Genomic DNA, 23,674 nt, shown 5'->3' on the forward strand with positions numbered 1-23,674 from the left:
CGATATTTGGGGCTTTGTCTTATATAGGCTCCTATTACCCTCCCTCCCCCATCCTGATTTTTCACACTTGCTCTCTGGTCACCCTAGTTGCTGGGCACCATAAAGTTATCTGTAAAGCGAGGCTTCCAGTTCCAGTACTGTTGAGGTACAAGCTTCTAATCATCTACTGTATGGCTGCATGAAGGCACACATACACTCTTGGTGGAGTAAGGAGGGTTTTTATGGGCTTCCAGGAACAATTTTGTAGGGAGGTGGCATGACTGATTAAATCTGCTCTTTGTTGTTCACATTTTCAGAGGTGATAATGGTGGAGCTTTTTGAGCCGGGTGATATGTCAGCTAGTGCTCCACAGCCCTAAAGGGATATGTCTTCTAACCTACTGGGGTGTTTAAGCAGCACATATGCAGCCTTTAAAGCTAGGGTTACCAGATAGCAACTGTGAAAAAATGGGACAGGGTGGGGGTTAATAGGCACCTATATAAGAAAAAGTCCCAAAAAACGAGACTGTCCCTTTAAAAATGGGACATCTAGTCACCCTATTTAGAGCTATACATCTAATGTTATCAAATCCACAACTGTGATACCAAATGATGATCAGATTCATATATTCTGTAAGTGTAGTATCATTATCTATGCAGCACATATTAAGCAAGGCAAGCATGACTTTAATTTATAGCTAGTACTGACTTGTTACATTTTCAGCTTAGTATCCATCCTGCTTAAAGACAACCTACATCTCTTTCTCTACTCAGTTAAGCAAAAGGGATGATACTGGTGTATTAGAATCCTTGGAGAATGGAAAACATATTTTAGCTGTCTTTCCACATTCCCCTGCTGCCCTGACAGATTAATTATGATATTTTCCAGTAGGTGACAGGTCTTATTCACACAAACACACCAAAATATTTGCATACAGCAGGTTCTGATAAACATGAATGGAACCCTAACCGTATTGAATTATGTCACCTTTCCGGACATTGCAGACCATCTAACCTATCTCCAGAAATATTCATGTATTACATGGACATCTTCAGACACAGAAAGCCATGTAGAAGAATAGCAGCCTCATTGGCACTGTACTTCTTTAAAATTATTTCTATCCATCTGAACGAACACTGTTCATTTTACAATTGTGCTAATTGAAATCCAAATGCTTTCAAAAATCCACATGAGGAGGCTGGGGCTGAGGTTACAATAATAGCTTATTAAAAGTATTATTTGCGTGTAACAATTTTCAGGCTTTTACATTGTAGACGACCTGCTGAAACTCAGGGCCTTTCTGTACTTTTCAGTACAGCGCTGAACATTAACTATTTAATGGTTTGAACTGGAGAGATGCAGAGGATCAACCAGTCATGTTGAGTTGTGAGTGCTCAAAAACCTCTCAGGGTAGATTAGTGACAAGATAAAATAAGGGAGTGTTGAAGCTCAATGGTAAAAAACTACCCCTCTGAAAAGCAGACTGCCACTTTAGAATACTGCCACTGTGAAAAAGGAAAGACTAGGAATAGACAATACTACTGGCAGATGTCCTAATTGTAGGGCACAGTGTCTCGTTGCTAATATGATCAGATGCTGAAGGATAAGAGACTGAAAATGTTTATGTGAAAGGTATATCAATCATACTTATACAGTTATCATTTACCGCACAGTATTATTTTGTGGGGAAGCTAACACTCAAAATGATCTCACTGGGGAAGTAGTGGTTGAGCTCCCTGCAGAGATGGCCCCTCAAAATCTAATTGTGATGGTGGCTTTTGTGATGGGGATGTCTGTTTGCCAGGTATTGAACTGATGTCATTTCTCACAGGGCGCTAAATTGTCCAGTTTTTGAAGAAAGAGAATGCTGCATACTTACTTTGTAGGTATCATCTCATATAAACTGCCGCCTACAAATATTCCACTAAAGCGGCCAGTGAAAAAGAATCTCGCATATAACATAGCCCCAAAAATGTTGACTTTGGTTTACTATTAAAAATATATTTCAAGGATATTCGATTAATAATAAGCATTATCCATGCACTACTGACTGTTTTTCATAAATTGCAATTGGACTCTCCAGTTCAGACTTTCTCAGAGAAAGTGGAGGGTAAAATGAAAGTAGCTTTTGTGGAGAAAGTTTACAGAACAAAATGTTCAGATGATACATCAAGTAAATCCTTCACCACAAAGCCAAGCTAGCCCCCAAGAAAAATAAAAGTGCCACATCTTGTGCCAAAACAAAATGTTAGGGCTCATAGCCTGGAACACCTGATCAAAATTAACTGGCATTTTCCCCTTCACTTCCCTAGTTCCCAATTACAAAACCATAAGAACTGCATTTTAGAAGGGACTTTTACATTAGAACAAAGTTGAAAGGGAGAACATTGGGCTCTATGCAGGAATCACTGCATAAAATGCTGTGGCCTTTGTTTTGCGGGTCAGATTAGAGGATTCTGATGGCCCCTTCTGATCATATGAATCTAAAAACATTTAAACAAAAAAAATCTACTCAGCTACTACCTTTGAGTGTTCCCTTTGCTGTTGCTTAGGATATTTATGTTTTAATAAGGACATTCTACCTCATAGCTCAGTTTCCAATTCTGACTGACGCTGCATTCAAGAAATAATCCTGTGTTTATGTGATCACAGCCAGACGTTCTGGAAATGACTGAGATAGAAGCAGTATTGCCAGCCGCAAGCCTTCAAAAATCAAAGGTCAGACTCCACAATACTGTGATTCACCCATGTATTGCCAGAAGACAGGATACTGGGCTAGATGGACCATTGGCCTGACCCAATATGGCCATTCTTATGTTCTTATGAAAACTGTAGAAATAGACCAGATCATCCTCTCCAAGACAGAAGATGTAGAGATTCCAATGCCAGAAGGAAGTCAGAAGACTGACCTCCTGTGTAACACAGGCCATAGAACTTCCCCAAAATAATTCCTATAGCAGATCTTTCAGAACAACATCCAATCTTGATTTAAATATGGTCAGTGATATTGGATGTGCCAAATTTGAGTGGCATTGCAACTGGGCACTCAGATGTCCCAACGCCACTCAGATTTGGCCTGGCTGCTCTTCCATCATGATGGGGAGGATTGCAGGGGCAGCTAGGCAAAATTTCTGTGGCTGGCATTGCAACTTGGCACACGGGTTGATGGTGGACAGGCAGCTGGGCCAAACCTGAGTGGCACTGTGACCCTGTGTACCCAGTTGCAAGGCCACTCATCACTCAAATTTAGCCCACACCATTTGAGTGCGGCATGGGTGATGGGAGTGAGCAGAGCCACTGGGCAGCCAGGCTCAGGAGAAGCCATCCTAACCTAGGACAGAAGTGGAGCGCTGCGCTGCACCATCCTTAACCCACCCATTGCTTTCCTTCACATTCTCCCCTGTTGCGGACTCCAGACTCACAGAATACTCTCTGGTGGGATATGGAAGAGGGAGGGATGGTGTTGTGGAGCCTGCTAGCCCACCATTTGACATGGGAAGAATCAGATCTGGAGACAATCCAGGCCAATGCTACTTATTTAAGCATCATAACACCTCTCTGATGGAGGTATATATTATTATACCCATTTATCAGATGGGCTAACTGAGGAACAGAGGGGCTAAGTAACTTTCCTAAGGTCACACAGCAACCGAGTGGCAGAGTCAGAACCACCTTTTCTTCTAGCTGAAGATGAATGGACAAGTCTCCCAATTTTTTCTTAAAGGGCAGAATAATCTAATTTGCTGCACACCTCTTGGGACTGGGAAGTGCTGCTGAGTGACCTCAAATCAGTGGTATTTAAATATATATAGAACCTTCCAAGACTCAGCGCCTAATTTTATTAGCTCCCATGTGATGTACATTCAGCTTAGCCCTGGGGAAGTGCATGGGCATTTCTGTTGTCAATCATGTTATAAAGTCATATGTTGAGTCATATGAAGATATCAAGGTCACTTTTGATTCAACATACACAAGAAATGTTGGCAGTACATTAATGGAAGCCATTTTGTTACCTGGCAAGTCTATCTACAAGTGTGCGCTGAAAGTATATTATTTACTGCTGGCAATGTAATTATAGACTTTAGAACATGTTCAGTGCCTTGACTTCATCACACTAGACTGTGATAGGCTTTAAAAATTAGAAGGTTCGGGAGACTAGCTACATTATGAAAGAGAGACTGGCCTAATGCTTTTAACAGAATTGTTAGTGCTTTCTGGCAGATTCTAGATTGACAGTACAGTACTGGAGATTGAGGACTAGTCTACACTAGAAGCTCTACATTGGCAGAGCTGCCCCGACGCAGCTGCGCCGAACTAGCGCGTCTGGTGAAGATGCTCTGTGCCGATGGGACAGCTCTCTCCCGTCAGCGTAATTACTCCACCTCCGCGAGAGGCGGTAGCTATATCAGCGGGAGAGTATCTCCCACAACATAGCGCTGGTGTGGACAGCTCTTAGGTCGCTGTAACTTGCATCACTTGGGGGGGGTGATTTTTTTCACACCCCCGAGCGACATAAATTATATCGATTTAAGTGGTAGTGTAGACCACTGTGCTGGCTCCTCCATGTTGCCTAACAGCTCTTTTCTGGAAAGGGACCAGGTAAAAAGTCAGTCAGTCATTTCTCTTCATGCCCATTCAGTCCTTGGCATCTTTGCTGACATTTGCCAGTAAGACTTTCTTTTGTGATGCGAACATTTGTCCACAGGGGACTGAACTCAAACCGCAAAATCATTTGGCATACCTCACCAAAACAGCCATTAGATGCTAAAGACTATCAGCCACTGCTTAGATCTGAAACAGTGATATAGAGGTGAAAGGCCTCAGTACCCCATTCCTAATCTTTTGAGCCATTCAATCTCTCTCAGGTTTGTTGTTTAATCCAGTGAGTTTGTATGAGAGAGGAGGAGTTTGGTGGGGTATGTGTTTAACCAAACTGGTTAAAGTTAATTGGTTAATCACTTTTGTGATGATGAAAAAGAGTAAGAACAATAACTGGCACATGGCTTGTCAGTCAAACAGACTGATGTGTTACTAAACTAGAAACCCAGGTTTCTGAATGAATTCCAAATATGCCCTTCTCTAGCCAGTGGAGACTAGGAGTCCTGAGATATGATATGGGGAAAGGCACAGTATGTAGCCATTTCTAATGTTTCTTCTGTGTTTGGACAAATCTGAGGGCTTGTCTACACTACTGCTTAAATTGATGCAACTTACGTTGCTCATGGGTGTGAAAAAGCCACGCCCCTAAGTAACATAAATTACATTGACTTAGGCTTTGTCTACACTACGCCGCTAAAAGGTGCACAGTGTAGCTACTGTTTGTCAGCAGCTGCTGTTTGTCGTCTGCTGTTTGTCCCTCAACAAGCGGCGTTAGCTTTGTTGGTAGGAAAGCACTCCTGCCGGCAAAGTGCTGTTCACACCAGCGCTTATCGTCGGCAAAACTTTTGTCTTTCAGGGGGAGGGAGGGGTAAGAGTTAACACCTCTGAATGACAAAAGTTTTGTCTTTCAATTGCCAATGTAGACAAAGCCAAAAAGCGCTGTCTTCACTATGCAGACATAGCTTCTGCCTCTCGTTGAGGTGGAGTAATTACGTTGACAGGAGAGTGCTCTCCCGTTGACATATTGTGTCTTCACCAGGTGCGCTACGTCAAGTGAAGACAAACCCTGAATCTTCCTTTCCTGACACTGAATCATACACACAGCATGTGGCTGCAAATCTGGAGGCTGGGGAAAAGGTTCAGAATATCTGCATTGAAAGGACAGGAGAAATCTTTTGTAACCTTAACTGCCATATATCTGCAACTAATGCTTTGGGATGGGGCTTATCTCAAGATAGTAGCCTAGGGAAATCCTTCATGAATGGAAAGATTGGACTGTAAGGAGAGAGTGAGACTGTGGCTAGCCCTCTTGCAAAAACACTAGACAGATTGCTAAAGGCACAAAAGTTTAGATTGCTAGAGATTGCTTCCTGGGTGGTAACATTAAGAGTGAAAACCTAAAAGTTGTTTGCATTTGTGTTGGTTCTAGGATATGAGAAAGAAGAGGTGGGTGAGGTGATATCTTTTATTAGAGCAATTTCTGCTGGTTAAAGAGACAAGCTTTTGAGCTCCACAGAGCTCCTCTTCAGGTCTGGGACAGGTAAACAGAGTGTCAGAGCTAAATACAATCTGTTCTGCCTTGTAACTAGCTGTGACCCACCTAATTATCTTTCCCAGACCATAAGATATTACATCATCCACCTTTTCTCTCTCATGTAAAAGTTGTATCATTTATGGAGTGCAGAAAGGGAAAGTTAGGCACCAATGTTCATAATGTATGAATCCCATACATTACTGGCCTGTTGTGGAGAAGGGATTTGCCCCATAAATCTCCCGCCTGGATGCTATTTGTACCCTTTTACAACCTTTTTAGATCAGTAACTGATTTTGAATGAGAACCAGTTTTTCTCTAACATCCTCCACACTTAACCAGCCTCCAAGGAGGAAAGTTCTGTAGCTAATTTAGACACCACTCACTCCTCAAACAGATTACAATACTAGATCCAGAGAAAACTGAAGAATGTGGGGCATTTGGGTATTATTTTAACAAAAAAAAATATGTGTAGCTCAGTTTTCCCTCTTGTTTTCTAATGTTACCCACTGGTTATGAAGGGACTAATTTTTTTCTTGGGATGGGGAATGGGTAAGAGTCAGGTGGCTCTGAGTTGGTATGAATGAACTACCAAGAGTTGTCTACATATGAATAGGGTTGCACTGGAGATACAATGGAAGACAAGTGACTGGACATTAACTTTTAATAACTGGCAGCCAAGGGAAAGGAAATATGGAAGCAGCTTGACTGGGACTGGGAACAAAGGACTGAGGTGTGAGCACTTGGGTATCAGAACTCTTTTCATTCTAGGCCTAGGACATTTCAATACTGTATTCCAGTTGACTCAGGCCAGGTCTACACTAAAAAGTTAGGTTGGTCTCATTGAGGAAAATGGCAAAACTCCCATTGCGGCGTGTTGGCCCTTAAAACATAATTGGCTGAAAAAGCTTTTACTTTTCTTTATTTCTTTCTTAAATTGGCATGTAGACAATAATTTTAAGACTAGTAACTAATTATTTACAGGAGGGACAAGCTTTATTTCCAAAACATGATGATTTGTTTTTAAGAGTACTGTCAGATTGTCACCTAACCACAATTACATTCAGGCAAATGGTTTATTGGTAAGATTCACTAGTTTCACTGGCATGTTGGAAGGGGTCTGATCCTGACTTTAATGAGAGTAGGAACAGACCTGATCTATGTGTACTAGTTTCTTATTTAATTTGTTGTTTGGCAGAGTATAAAATACCTCAGAGTTCCACAAGATGTCAGTAGAAAGAGAATAAAGTTTTCTTTGTAGCCTCTGTTTATACTTGTTTGTACATGGCAAAAGTGAAACAGAATATCTGTTTTGCACCTAAAGATTAAAGGACATACTGTTATTTCTAAGAAGAGTCCAGATTTGCTTTCAGGCAGCCAGTAGGGAGGGAAAGAGGAGACACAAATACATCGGAACATGCAAGGAGGCTGATTATTTTAACTTTTGTCCCATAAAACCTTCATCCAGCAGGTTTTATTTTCTTACTTGCTGTTATAATTACCATAAAAGTTGAGATCCTTTAAATACGTTGGGAACTTGGTGTAGCAATTCCAAACTTTGGAATAACAATTTATTGTTAAGGTTTATCAAACATGTCAGGCTAAATGGATCAAAAATGATTAAAACAAATTAAGAACAAGTTACAATGAAAACAATATACCAATACATTACATTATGAGGGCTAAACTCACATCAAAAAATCCTAACATTGGACTAGTAGGTTTCTAATCATGTCAAGAGAGAATAAATAACAGTGAATTATAGGGCTATAATTTCATTAGGGGTTTGTGCCAGTGGCATAAATCATGAGAGTGAAGCTCAAGGAGACTCAAAAGATTAAATGCAGCTGTTTCTTATTTTATATCATGTGTGGCTCTAAATTCAGATCTGTACCCTGCCCAGGTTCCCAAGGAGAGCTTCTTTCATCTGCTTATGTATGCACTTCTGCATGCGTCTCTGCTAAACCTTTTTTGGCTCCCGTCTCCTTTTTCTCACACTACTGACTGTTTCTTGCTAGCTTTCTACCCCCGGCGTGTCACTCGTTTAACACATTAGTACTGTTGTACTTTCTTCATTGCTGGAGCACACTTCCCCTGTCACTTTAGTGGCTCTGACTGGCTCCGTTTCATAACTCACAGCTGGGTATGACATCCTGTTCATGGTTGGTATCAATGGTGCACTAGAGGGAGCTAGAGGATAACATGATACCAGCCAAATTATAGTAAGGGGTTCCAGCCACGTAATTAATCAAGAACAGGTAATGTGGACAGGCAGACCTGATAAATGGAAAAACGTTTTTCTTGTTTTACCTTAAAAAACACATCAGACTGACTTTATTTGGGGACTCTGACATGGGTCTTCAAAATATGATTGGCTGATTTTCAATATTTGCTGGCATGACATCACATGAATTTATAGCACTGCCTTGCACCCATGATAGCCCTGTATGAGGGGTCACAGGTGGAGCAGACGTGCAGTGGGGTCTTTGTGCCCTCTGCACCCTGCAGAGGGGGTTCCATGCCAGGCCCGTGTAGGCCAACACAGAAGGGCTACTAGAGACCCAGGGCCCTTCCACATAGATGGTGCAGAGGGTGTGCAGCTGGTGTTCCAGCTTCTAGGTTGAAATAAAGACAGTGAGACGTTATGCCACGGTTTTGGTGGTGGTCCATTCTGTTCCTCCAAGTCCCCATGGAGTTCCATGTTCAAAGCCTGAATGATTACTCTGACTTTTTGTGGGTTAGGAGCCCACATTTACCCCAAACATTTACTTTCCCATACTGCAACTGGTGTGGTAAAGAATATAGGAAACAGGCGTATTTATTTTAACAATGTATCCTCTGGTTTAATTTTTAAAGGAATTTTCAGTTAAGTAATCACACTATCCATAGAGCATCTTCTTGCTTACAATATCTAAAGCTTGCATTTCTTTTACAATTAAGTTATTTGATTTAATTACTGAAGGAAATATTATGTTTTGTAGTACTTGTCTATAAGAAAGACGCCACACAACAACTAAGTAATGGATGTATTGGTTATTGTGAAATAATGCTAACAACTTCACTATAAAGTTTATGGGCAAAACCTTAGCTGGAGATCAGGCCCATTATCTCTCAAGAGGGGGCGGAAGTGTCCCTAGAACCCAAATAAATCTAAAGAAAATAAGAATACATGTCCGAAAAGCTTTCGTTGAATAGTGGGAGGAAAACACAAGTAACTTACATGGCCCTTGCAAGATATTATGAAGTTCTAAAGGCATCTTTGCATTAATATTAATGAGGGCCTAGTGGAACCTTCTACCAGGGCCGGCTCCAGGCACCAGCCCAGCAAGCAGGTGCTTGGGGCGGCCAAGGGGAAGGGGCAGCACGTCGGGCTGTTCGGCGGCAATTCGGCGGCGGGTCCCTCTCGGAGGGAAGCAGCTGCCGCCGAATTCCCGCCGAAGAAGAAAGCGGTGCAGTGGAGCTGCCGCCGGAGTGCCGCCGATCGCAATCGTGGCTTTTTGGGGGGGAAGGGGGGGCGGCAAAAACCCTGGAGCCGGTCCTGCCTTCTACATAAAATCTAGAGGAAGGAGTCCCCTGGCTGGTAGTTCCATGGTGTGAGTGGGAGCATTCTTCTCTCCCATGCACATGCTCTCTGACTATGCGTTTGGAGACCTGGTCTTCCACAATTCTGCCAGGTTTCAGGCAGTAGCTCACACTTTTTGCCCTCTGCAGTGGTGCAAGGCACCTCAGCTTCAGTGCAATGTGAAATGCCAGCAGACATGGACTGTAGCATCCAGTACCAAAAATGTCTTATCCTGTTTACATACTGTTAGCCCAACTATTTTACATTTGTGGATGTATCACATATATATTTTTTTCTCCTCTTGGCAGGTGATATTGGTGAAAAAGAAGAATGAGAATGATTACTTATCCATAACTCCCAGCAGTATGTCAGGTACCCATATTTTCTACAAAGTCTCTACACAGTGTCAAATAAAATAATATATAATATTTTATTGAGTGCTTTTCAAAGGTTCTGAAATGAATTGGTCCTGGAGACAGAAGTCCTCCTTGTACCGCCAGAACAGGTATAAGTCGGGTAGCAAGATTCCCCCACATCACCCTGCTGATGTGCCTCAACTCCCCTGCTGGAGGGGCCTGCTCCAGGGAGGGAGGGAGTAGTTCATTCTCCGTGACCATTCCTTCCTGGACTCCTCTGCTGAAACTGCCAACACAGTGGCAATTGCTACCAACTGTGTCGGGTGTCACGGTGGTTTCTCAGTTGAGGACATGTCCTCTAAGGACTGGACTGAAATAAACTCAGACCATCAAGCAATCATCCTGTAAAAATGGCTTTCTTTACTACTAACCTGAGCTGAATTGAGGCCAAGGATCTCAAGGCAAAAGGCTCTGGACTTCATTTCAAGTCTCCTTAACCAGCCTGTCCACCTTTTAGATATAAAATATGGGAATGTTCACTTAGCATTAGAATCATGGCTGTAAAAAAACCTGTAATCCAAGAGTGGGATGTCTACAAAGATGCAATATACAGAAATGATGTTGAATCTCTCACTTTCACTGTACATTTCTAGGGGTTTTTTTAAATTCGCATTTTCAAAAAGAAGCTATGGGTGGTGCCGTATTTTTCAATAGCTTTTTATCATTTCTAAACGTGCATGTTGTATTTTAAAAGCTCCCGTGTGAGATGCAGGATGCAAATTTTGAGCTGGTTGGGGGAAGTCACAACAGGTCAGACTGAATTCCAGTCACTGGTGCTTAGGGGGCATTCCATCTCTACTCCCTTGGGAATGCCCAGTGCCCCAAAGGGGGCAAGGAGAGGTAGGTCATGGTTTTGCCCCTCCTCGCATGCACTGTGCAGCAGAGGGTAGAAAGCTGCACCTACAAAGGGCACAAAAGTACCCAGTACTCTGGCCTTGTGGACTGGGACCTCCTGGAGACATTGTGACTCCCCAAAGCAAAATGTCTCATTGTGCTTCCCCTTGGGAAGTATGACTGAACCGCCCTGGATGCAAAGAAGGGGTTAACTGGTATAACCTGCTCTTTAGCATTTATAAATAGGAGTAAGCACCACAGACATGTGTAAAGCAAAAATGGCTGGGTGAAAGAAACTGATTTTAAAATAAACGTGTCAGTGCAGCTGCTGCTTTAAAGTGTTTTTCATCCCAATCCATTTTAATTTTTCATTTCTTATTAAGAGAGCTTGTAATCCCCCTGCATGATTGAGAGTGGAGAAAGGAGCATGCTTAGAATATAAAACTTTTCAAATCTTTGGCTACAGCATTGCTAGAGAAAGGTCTAAAGCCAGATGGGAGGTCATCCTTAATAAATGAAAATAAAGGTCTAGATTCTGCTCTCCAAAGTTCTTGGAGCTACCATTCATTTACACCCATGTGACTGAGAGCAAACTCTTGCCCAAAATGTGTTAGATTACCTCGAATTATATCTTGTATTATACTGAATGTATATCTACTCACTTTTTTATATATCGCCCCCTTGCATGTATGCTGCATTTTTTTATTACTGTTGATTACTTAGTAGATATTGGTCAAACATTCCAGTCCTTACTGAAATCAGTGGGAGATTTGCCTGAGAAAGGATTACAGGATTTGGCACTCTGTGTAATAACCAAGTCACAGTTACTGTGCAAGTCATTATTTTTGAATTATTTTATTCTGGTGCATTTAAAATCTCAACTTTAACATTGTAGTAGTGTGATTATTTTGAAGTGAATGTTGTGTGTGTGTGTGTGTGCTGTGTATATCTATCTGACTCTCTAGCTGTATCTCTAGCTAGACATAAAGATAAAGAGAGATGCCAAATTTTCCAAAATGATTTTGTGTGCCTCAATCTTTGGATGCCCAATTTAGGTGGCTTGCCCCTTTAAGGGCTAAAGGCCTGAGGCAGTCAACCCTAGTTAGTCAGGTGGCACATCTGAGCAGGGATCAGGTGATTCCACTATAAGAGCAGCAGGAAGCTGCAGAAAGAGGAGGATGCTCAGGGAGAAACAGTCAAAGAAAGGTATGGCAGAGAGTGCAGAAGAGCTGTCCTGAGCAGGAGGCCCTTGCAGGAGACCCTTGACCGGGGAAGGTTTGGGTCTGGAAGCCAGAACCAGAGGGCTGAAGAAGGCTAAGGGGCAGGGAAAACAGACTCCATGGGAGTAAAAAAAAAATCTTCAGCCAGGTTCGGCTGAGAGTGGCCTGCCATGGCAGGGAAATGCTGCACAGAGCAGACTCCGGGGGAAAAGAGAAGCGCCAGGACTGAGTTTTGTTTTATGTCCTATGTCAATAAATTAGACCCCAGGAGAAGGGGCATTATTGGACATAAAGCCTGAGTGTATTTAATAAGTGAACGGGAGAAACTGAGGCAGGCTGTCTGGAGATTGACCTCAGGCCACGAGAGGATGTTCAGGACAGGAGGCAGTTGGCTTGGTGACACACTTTATGGGGCCTGATTTTTCAGAAAATGGGACTCCTTTGTATGTAAATGTACAAAATACAAAATTGAAAATGGCACTATAGTGCAGTGTTTTTATGTGAGAGCCAAGTGAAAATAAAATAAAAAATAAATTCTTACACAAATGTGAATGTGCATTTATTAGAATGCAGACTCATAATACATTTAATTTGCCCTGGAACATAGCCACAGGAATCTAAGTAGTCCTACAGAGTGCATGAAATTTTGTAATTTCTGGCTGTGGGAAGGGGGCAGGTCTGGCATGCATTGTGTTGGTCTATACATCTTTACTACCATTATCAGTTGTGAATCTCAAATTTTGCAGTCTATGTGATGCACTCATTTAGAGACATACATTTTTAGTACAGATTATAATGATCACACATTCAAATAAAGGGGAAATTCAAGAAGAGGGGTAGTTTCACACACTGCAGGTAGGATTCAGAGTTGAGTGTGGTTTCACATACATGCATGCTGGTACCTTCAAATAGCTGCCTTCAGCATCATAGCACATACTTAAATAAATGATGACAAATGATGTATGATGCATGGACAGTATAAATATACATGCATGTATAATTATAACTTTGCTATTTCAAAAGCAAATTCTTTTAAACATGTTAAAGGCACTTATTCTCAGTTCTGATTAACTACATAGCAAATTAGATGTTTTTAAAGAAGCCATGTTTGAATTGCACCAGAAATGTCTTAAAGGGTTATTTTATTTATGCACAGATAGCTAGAAAATGCCCAAGTGAGTATTTACCCACTCCAACCCCTCTCAAAAATGTCATAACTGCAGTGAGAAATGTCAACTCAAAGAGTAATATTTGCAGAAAGATATAAGTACCTTGGAAACAAGGGCTTATACAGAAACTGCCTTTTCAGCTAGAACTATAACTTTATCTACTGTAATACAGATGTAGAATAGAATATAGGCTTGGAACTGGTACTCTCTCTTTGAGATGATGTTGTTTCCAATAAATAAGCAAGAATGTGAAGCACACTCTATAACAAAACTTTCCTTTGTTCAAATATTCTAGCAGAGCTGATGCTTGAAGCATCACCCCTGAGTAGCAGTAACATATTCACTGATGGTCTGATTCTGCTTCCATTGAAGTCAGTGGTGAAATATCCATTGACACAATTGGTGCAGGCAGGGTCAAGTCTTGAGACACCAGTCTTGCAGTCCTTCCTCAGGCAAAACTCACATTGACTTCACTTATAGTGGGAACTGAGGAATCAAGTCTGGGCCAAAGTGTGAGCAAGTAAATAACAGCTGCAGTGTACAGTAAATTCACATTAATTTCTGCTTTACAATATACTGAAGTAAAATATTAAGTCCTGTTGAAGTCATCAGGATTTTTTGCCATTAACTTCAGTGGGGCCAGGATTTCACCCTGAGTGTATATCTTTTCACAATTTATCCAGAAATTGGGCTTCAACGCCCAGATATTAATACAGTTCTGTTTGAGAATGACCATTAAGTTGAATCAAGATAGGAATTATAATATAATTAAGTGCTGACGTTGGGAAATAGAATTTAAATGTCATAAATGCATATTTTCAGAAAGCAGACCTTAATATGCAATATTTCTTGTAATAGGTCACTCATTTGGAGAAGGAAAATAATCAGCTTTTATGAAAACAAATCTTTCTGCAAATGAGTAGCTGCAAGACTAGTTTATGTAATTTCAAAGAACTGGGAAAAGTAATAGGTTCAGATAAAACAGTCACCTTTTCTGTGTAGTCTGTTTCTCTGTAATGCTCATTAACCTGTAGCACTCTGCAATAATTCAGATGGAAAACAATTGATTGTCGAGTATCAGTTGAGAAGTGATTTCTCATAAATTCCCTCAATGATCTTCTTAGGATAACTTAATTTAACCTACATCACTGTGTAGCACAGCAAGTTGTCTCCCTGTTCTTGTCCAGCAGACCATGACAAAAAGGCCACTAACTGAGAAGTATTACTTCCTTTAACTAATGGGCTTTTTAGAAGGACAGTAAAAACTTTAATGTAAGGTTTGGTTAGTCCAGGATTCAGCAGCTTTGTAGTAAGCTATTGGGGATTTTCAAAAGGTTAGCAAGATTTATAATGTGGGCTGATTTTGCATGAAGCTGTGAATCACTCCACAAAGGCCCTTTTACTTGGGAAGGTGTATTTTCTAATGTGCAGTTAAAAATAACATATTTAATAGGTGGCACCAGGTCGACATGGTAGCTTATTGTTAATTTTTATTCTTTTTGTGTAACTGATGCTTTTTTTAAAATCCAGTGTTTTTACCTTTAAAGATACTATTTCTTAGCACTGCGTTGGGATTGTTTTTGCTTTATAGAAAACAAGTTTCTACTAAAACACTTCCATGTTCACAAAACAAGAAGGGCTTATCTCTGTACATCTGTGCAGGTGCCCAATTTGAATGCTTTATTTAATATTGCTGTCATAACTCATGTAAACAACCATTCCCTTTTCCAGACAAAAGGCACTTTCATCTTCAAAAAAATAAAATCACATTTAGGTCAATTTTAATAATGAATGGAGGAAGCAAATGCCTCTACTTTTTTCTTTTTTTTTAAACTCTGTAAAGACTGCTAGCCATTTTCTCAAGCATGGTTCATTATTTTAGAATCTTGGTGCTCTCTTCTTCTCTCCATAAGCTCTCAATAAGCAAATCAGTATGTTTGGGTCAGTTTCTAAAATCTTTTCTTATTTTCAAAAATGTTGGATAGTTCAGCCTGACACTTCCTCCACAATTAGATTGGTCAGTTTCATTTGGAATAAAGGCTGTTTTCTTTTGGAACTTTGTTTTCCTGAAACATTGCCTTGTGGTTAGAGCATGGAACTATGAGTAAGGAGTCCTGGATTCCATTTGCAGCTGTGCCATTGTCACTCTGTTACATCTGTCACTCTGCCCCCATAAATTGAAGTGATTGCAGTACATTATTGTTGTTTGTTAATTTCAAATGAAAAACAATTTTGAAACGGCTAAAAAAACAAACTAAATCAATCTATTTCCCTGTGTTCTTTCCCAGCCTAAGCCAGTAGACCAGAAACCAATACAGAGCCATTTTAAAAGGACCTCAAAACTACTATCCACCCACCACAAATTTTTCATAGACCCAACCACAGACCATCATTTATTTCTACTACAGGCCAGAGACACCAGAATCTCACTTATAACCTCCATATATATACTAAGGTTTTGATCCTACCCAATTCCAACTTCATACTGGGCAACAAAAATGATTAGGGGGCTGGAGCACATGATTTATGAGGAAAGACTGAGGGAACTGGGATTGTTTAGTCTGCAGAAGAGAAGAATGAGGGGGGATTTGATAGCTGCTTTCAACTACCTGAAAGGGGGTTCCAAAGAGGATGGATCTAGACTGTTCTCAGTGGTAGCAGATGACAGAACAAGGAGTAATGGTCTCAAGTTGCAGTGGGGGAGGTTTAGGTTGGATATTAGGAAAATCTTTTTCACTAGGAGGGTGGTGAAGCACTGGAATGGGTTACCTAGGGAGGTGGTGGAATATCCTTCCTTAGAGGTTTTTAGTAAGCTTGACAGGCTTGACAAAGCCCTGGCTGGGATGATTTAGTTGGGGATCGGTCCTGCTTTGAGCAGGGGGTTGGACTAGATGACCTCCTGAGGTCCCTTCCAACCCTGATATTCTATGATTCTATGGTCAAGAGAGCTCCATCTTAATCTCCAGATAATATCTAAAAGAACACCTTCCCCTATCTCCTATTTCACTAGGAGCTAGCAAAAACAATCTAAACTATGCATCTCCCTGTACTGGCTGGAAACCCCACTAGATCTTCCTTTCATACTTATCCTCCACACGGGAGTTAAAGAATCCACCCTTCAGGTACAGAGAACATATCTAATCATATCCGATTCACTCTATAGACCTCATTCACCAAAACAATGAACATTTATTTATCATGGGGAGAAAAGAGTTGACAGAGCTTCAGAATGTAATGTTTTTACTTGCAGTCAATAACTGAAAAAATGTTCCATTATAATACAATCTCACCCCTGGTAGTTGGCTAATAATACACCTCTACCCTGATATAACGCGACCCGATATAACACAAATTCGGATATAACGGGGTAAAGCAGCGCTCCGGGTGGGCGGGGCTGCGCGCTCCAGCGGATCAAAGCAAGTTCAATATAACGCGGTTTCACCTGTAACGCGATAAGATTTTTTGGCTCCCGAGGACAGCGTTATATCGGGGTAGAGGTGTATTAGTGATAGTCACTGTAGAAATGCTGGTAGACATGTAAATATATAATGGGCAGGGAATCGGCAACAAAGTTAAGGTTCATTGTTGAGCATCAGCTACAATTGTCCTCATTCTCAAATAGTTAGGATTTTTTATAACTACTGTAGGGCATTCTAATGGTAATTGTATTAATGTAGTAAATTAATGGCTATTTATTTACCCGCTTAATTCTAGCTCGTTTTTGTTTTGGAATTATTATTATTTTACTGTGTTGATAAAGAGAGGATGCTATGGGCTGCTTCTGGCTTTGCAGAATGTGAACACATTCACAAGGCCTTTAAAAATTCTAAATGGAACTTCTTAGAGTTGGAGGTGTAAAAGAAGCCTCTCTTCACATCCCGATCACACATTCTTGCCAAAGATGTTTGTTGTTGGCCTATTTGGACAAGCATTCTCAGTATTATCTATATTTTCTTTCATCAGTTCCTTAAACCTTTGCCATGGCTTGTTAGTTTTAGCAGTTGCCCTTTACGGGGGGTGTCAGCTGACTCACGCTAATGAGTAGAATTCGAGCCCAGTGAGCCCAACTCAGCTGACACCAGTCAAACATGGCTGTTTAATTGCTGTGTAGACATACCATCCATCAGTGGTGCACAACCTTAGTACACAGGAGACCGCACAACCTTGTGTGGGCCAAACAGATTCTACATATTTCCATGTGTAAATTAAAATGGTGTAAACATGATGACAAAATGCTAATGAATTGGCCATTAGTATATCGTGTTGAAGCAGGCCACAGGCTTTATTAAATGCTGTGGTGGGCTGCGAACGGCCCATGGGCCGGAAGTTGGGTATCCTTGCCATGCATGATCACAGCTCAAAATCAAATTCCTGAGCAAAAGCTTTTCCCTGGGCTTCATTCAAGGTACTAGGTTTTTTTTTTTTTTAATTTTAGAACTAAAATGGCTTAAACCAGGTTATCTTAAATTAGCACTTGAAGAACAAAAAGCTTAGCTGTGTACACATGGCCCCAGACTTTGGCATCTGTAAGGCCTCAGTGGACCTTGGCCACATAATCTGTCTGTTCCACAGATTTAAAGCTGAGATTCAACACTTACAAATTTCCTCCTTTGAAATCAGGCCGCAACTCCATACATTTTCATAAGATCATGATAGCAACAGAAACAGCTTCAGACCTCTGAAGAGAAGACAGGCACCTTCCCTGTGTGAATGACTGGCTAATCAGAGCTTCATGTCCTTTCCAGATGCTCAAAAAGCCATTCTCTACTTGTTCCCAAGGAAACTTTCATAGTAGAAGTGTATTAGCAGTCATGTGGAAATCTTTCCACACTTTTTCACATCCCTATAGGTTGGATCTGCAGGCTTTTGCGGTGACGCCTTTCAGCATCAAGTTTTTCATTCTGTTTAAATGCTTTTCACTTTCTATGTCTATGATTGTTTCCCCATCCCTGGCTTGAATGGGGATGGAGGTTAAAACTCTGGAAGAGGTTGGATGAATATTTCTCTTCCTGCTGCAGAACATTTGGATTAGAGTGATAGTCAAGGGAGATGGATAGCATAGAATATACACTATATATGTGCACACTGTATATATAATTTGTAACCCTAGCATGCCTCTAACAAAGTAATAACATATAATTCCTCCACCCAAAATTACAACTGGCAAAATTGTTGTTGGCCTTTTTAAAGCTATTCATGATTTTTTCACATGCTTCTATTGCTTTGCTTTCTTAAACTACTAAATAGTTCACTGCTTGCCACCATGTAAATGGCCCATTCCTCTTAAGTCGTTGATGTTATGTACCAACTACTGTTCCATGTAGCGCCCACATACTGTTTGCTTTGGTAAAATAATTGATGGTTTGTCATCTGTTTGTTTTGTTTATTTTTAATGGCAGCATTTTTCTCTCTATATACAAACACCCATGCACACACATAAATATTGTAGCCTAGAATTTTCAAACCTGTGTGCCAAAAGCAAAAAACTGAGACCATATTTAAGATCCTAAATAAAGTAAGGCCTCTTATTAGGTGCCTAAATATAGCTACAGAAACCTAACTGTAGGCTTCCAGAATTGAAAGTGTTGGTCCTAGAGTCTAATTATAAGAACAAAGGTGTCTTCAAAGTGGACATAATTAATGTATGCAATGTTCATTAATCATTTTGTTATCTGTGTTCATCTGGTATTCTAACCACTGAATTGAAATGATATACCTTAAAAACTGGAGGCTAAGGTTTTCCCCCCTGCACTGTGGTACCCCTACCAGTGTGTAGCAGCACTAAAATCAGTACAACCTCAGTGGAGGACCTCAAGGAAAACCTACAACTATAGGAAGTGATATTGGCATTTCAGTAGGTAGCATGCTTCCCTTTCAGCCAGTAATGAACCAGGGAACCAGCACGCTGTAACTCAGTGTTGTACTGCTGGAAATGTTTACTTTCAGATGAGATCTCATACTGAACTCCTGACTTTTTGTGATCATCAAAGATCCTATGACATTTTTCAAAACAGTAGTCGTGTAAACCCCAGTGTCTTGACCAAATTTTGCCTAAGTGAGATATTCTTTACTTTCATATTTGATTATTCCTGACTTCCACGCTGACTTGTGGAATCAGAGAGATTGTATAATAATAATTCAGAAGCTTTAGAAAAGAAGCCAGCTCCTTGAAGTGAGTGCTATTCCAGTTTGAGACTGGACAAAGGCAATCTGAATTAATTGAATGACTCATGGCCAGAATGCCGGGGCGTAGAAGGAGAAGGATCACTTCATTTCCCTCACAGCTGCAGTAAAGTATCATACAAATTTCTAAGACCACAGCTGATCAAGTTCAGATGTAGTTTTCTGCAAATGATGCTTTTGCCTCCTCCTTTTACTTTGCTAAGGTCCTTCAACCTGTCACCAAGAATTAAAAGAGGCACCTAGTATACCTTTGGCCATAGTATAAATAATACATATAATAATAATGTGTTAATATGATGTGTGGTTAATTTATTTTTTTTAAACTTCCTCCTCATGTGGATTTCATCTACCTCATGGAAATCTGAAAGAATCCATTAAAACTAACCTTTTATGTGCCTGGATTGTTTTATGGCAACTCTCCAGTTTTATTGCTTATCATCACAGTTTGCCACTCCTTCCCATTTACCTCTATTTTTTCATTTATATTCCCTTTACTATTTTTTTCTTTCATTAGCTGTCACAAGACTACATATTCAGTCATTGAAATCTAGGGTGAAATCCTGGGCCCTGGGTCAATTGCAGAAGAACTCCAATTGACTTCAGTGGGGCCAGGATTTCACCCATATTCATCAAGTAGTGAGAGCATCAGACCCTGTGCTTCAGTACATGAGGCAGTTGCTGCTGGTTAACTTGCAAATGGGCTACCATATCACTCTAGATATTATTTTCCTCTGATTCATTTTCCCCTGTAAGTAATTAGGAACTTCTGTTTACTTGAGCGTAATCCTGCCCAAGTTCCTAAGGAGATATACATAGCTAACTTAATCCCCAGTGTATCTGCACTGCAAATGGTAGCTGGCACTGATATAGTCCGTCAAAAAAGCAACTGCCCGGGTTCGTACGGAAGAGCTTGTTGCTTTATGATATCTGTCAACAACAAGCCGGTATAAAGGTAATACAGTATGTGCTGTACTTTTGGATAGGTCACAATGCCAGCTGTAGACTTTATCTTTAGCTTTTGTTACACATTAATATGAACACCATTTGCAACAGTCATTGCTTCCAAAAATGAAATCTGTTTTTCCTGTCATGTAATTACCTTTAAGTGTAAGCCACAAAAAAAGGCCGTTGAGGTTGAGTATGATGTGAATTATGAAACATTGTGCCACTGATCTTTGTGAAGGATTCTATTCTTTCTCAAGGACATTATCTTTCATTGTGTTCACTATAAGATTAAACGTAAGCAGTGAAAATTCTGTTTTATATTCTGTATTAAAAATTGTTGTATATTATAGGTGGAGCAGTAGTGATCCCTGTAGTTAAGGTAGGCTAACAGTTTTCATTATAACTCTGTTTTCAGTTGCTTGTAACTTTGACAAACTTCACTTATTCAAGCCAGAATTTCCCATACTTGGTCTCTACTTACACATTATACTGGTGCTGTCAGATAGTAGAGTTACTCCTTCAACTCAAGTCATAGAGGACTGTGGCATGGATCTGATGGTCCTGAGTTCAGACCCTGCTTTCAACCCACATGGACTAGGGGGCTCATTACCATTACACACAATGGAATTTCTTTGTTTTTTCAGTTTTCTTTTTTTAAACCTGAAGAAAATCCACTCCCAAAAACTGCTAAAAGAGTGTTGTTAAAGTTGCAAAATCTAGCTAGACCCTCCCCACCCACCAGATTTCAGAGCCCAGGCTCCAGCCCAAGCAGGAATGCCTACACTGCTATTTTTAGCCACATGGTTGGAGCCTCACAAACCCGAGTCAGTTGACCCGGGCTCTGACACTCACTGCCATGTTTTTTGTTTGGTTGGTTGGTTTTTTGCAGCGTAGGCGTGCTCTTATTCTTCTCTATTGAAATACCAGACGGCCCGTGGCGGTGGCACCAGGCTATAGTCGTTCCAGCACTAGATCAGAGATTTTTGTCTGTATTGAGTTTGACATTTTTATATGTATGAAATTTAGGCTATAATTCACATATACACACATCTGCTTGCATTTGTTATGTGGAGAACCATATGTACCTCTGGCCAATGAAGCGACAGAGCTGGTGTTTATACATAACAAGCAGGTCTTTCTGTACTAGTTCTGCCCCTTGCAAACATTAAACACAACAGATAGTAGGAACTCCAAGTAGGAAACTCCAAGTAGGAAATTTCTTCATATTTCTTGGGGAAGGAAACATTACCGTGATGCAGTGTGGAAGAGAAAAAATGTTCTCTGACGTGCAACTCACAGGAAGAAAAGAAACTTCAACCTTGCTTGGAACAGACAGTTTTATCACACATAGCAAATTAGAGCATAACACACATTAAAGCCTTCGGCCCCAAGACATTAGTACATAAGATGAGTTGGGTTTTAGTTTAGTTTTGCTTATTTGTTTTGTTTTTTCATTTTCCTTGTTCTTTAGTTGTGCCTTTCTTGTTTAAAAATCATCCAGATATACTGGATTGGGCCTGTGCAAATCTAGCCTACTTGATCAACCTACCGTGAACCCTTAGTCATAATCCTGATTACATTTGCCTTAGCTGATCTCTCTGATACCAGCCCACTTTTGTGCCCTTAGATGCTTGTATATTTTAGTGGTTTTTTAAAAAAACACCATAGCCCTTGCTGCCCAGTTTATAATAAAATGTGCAAATCAGAGGAGGCAAGGCTGTGTAAAAGATTCACTGCTTTGAGTCATTTGTTTTCCAAGGAAGTCAGTTAGATGCAAGTGAGAGACTAATGTATTTAGTCTGCTGCGACTACATTGATCATGTCCAAGCAGAAACTGTGGTAGATTTTGAACTCCTTTTAGGTTTAACATAATTTTTTTCAATGACAGCAGATTGCTGTGTAACAGTAAAAATAGCAATTCAGTATTGGGTGTATATATATACATCAGTCTGCATCTTACTGACCTCTTTTTACTAATTTGTGTTGTAACTGAGGGATTAGTATAAACAACGACCTCTCAGCGCGTTACTGTTCTACCTATTTACTCGCCGCTTAGTTATGGCCTTGTGCTGAGGGAGCAAAGGAGGGAAGAAAATACTTGTACCACTAATGTGGTATCGATGGAGTAAGCTCCTAGCACAATTTGGTTAACATCTGGTGCTACCACAATATAGATGTTCAATAATAATAATCATTATCATCATAAAATGCCTGTATACGGTGTAATGGGCTAGATCTTTAGCTGGTGTAGGATCTGGCTCAGTGCTTTAAGGGTCACTGTGAGGAGTGCATTGAACAGCAGCTGCTGTTCAAACCATCCTGCTTGTCAGTGCACAGAATCAGGACTATAGACACACCCCGTCAGCCCACCCCCAGAAATACCTCTTGGGGTCAGTAAGCGCTGATGGCAGCCCTGCCCCTCCCATTTACTGGTAGCAGCCATATTATGGTTCCCTACTGCCCAGATGCACCAAGGAGGAGGAAGGAGAATGTGGAAGATTGCTGTGCCCTCTTCTCCACTAGCACACCCATTAGTACCCATTAGTACATTGAAATAGAGAAACGGAAAAAATGTGAGTAGGTTTATTTAAGTTAATAAACAAGTGAATGATGGCTGTAGTCACTGGGGCTTTGATAGCCCTGTGTATATTGAGGTTCAAATAACACTCTGTGTATAGCGCCTAGATTTATATTTATTTTTTCTGTTTACCCTCTTTCCTTGTTTTTTCCACCTTCACCTTTAGTCACAGATCCTGTTTGCAAATATTTGTAATGCCGTTTACTTTGGGCTGTGTTCAGGAAAAAGCACCAAGAAAGCTCTGCAGATTCCCCAGGCTACACAGATCTTGAAGCTGCTCCTTATTTCAAAGGAATACTCCTCCCCTTCAATAGAGGGCAAAAGAATAGGGACTGTGGTAGTGCCTGGTCCCTGCACGAGGGCAAAAGGGAAGGACAGCTCCTTGCAGCCACCCCTGCTTGCAGAGCTGCCCATGGAGAAAGCACACTCCAGCTCCATCCAGTTTATTCTCCCTATTCCCCTCTTAGATATGTATGTGAATAGTAGTATCCCCATTTTACAGAGGAATCTGAAGAGAGATGTGAAGTGACTCACTCAGGGCACCACAAAGCTGGGAATACAATTCGAGACACTCCTATAGCCCAGGCTGTATCTCATGTGGGCTGTTTATTAACAACCCTGCTAACTCCCTCCCAAAATGTGGTCCCCAGACCACACC

At 40.8% G+C, this 23,674-nt stretch overlaps 1 protein-coding gene across 1 annotated transcript in view; it reads left to right on the forward strand.

The window, feature by feature from the left end:
* Window positions 1–2,646: 2,646 nt before the first annotated feature.
* Window positions 2,647–23,674, forward strand: part of THRB (thyroid hormone receptor beta) — a 67,489-nt gene continuing 46,461 nt past the window's right edge. The window contains exons 1-2 of the mRNA XM_065397925.1: window positions 2,647–2,697; window positions 9,980–10,043. Coding sequence (XP_065253997.1) covers window positions 2,647–2,697; window positions 9,980–10,043 — 115 coding nt within the window. The remainder of the gene's footprint in view (window positions 2,698–9,979; window positions 10,044–23,674) is intronic.

This window comes from Emys orbicularis, chromosome 2 (assembly GCF_028017835.1).
Source record: "Emys orbicularis isolate rEmyOrb1 chromosome 2, rEmyOrb1.hap1, whole genome shotgun sequence".
In the NCBI taxonomy this organism is placed as follows: Eukaryota; Metazoa; Chordata; order Testudines; family Emydidae; genus Emys; species Emys orbicularis.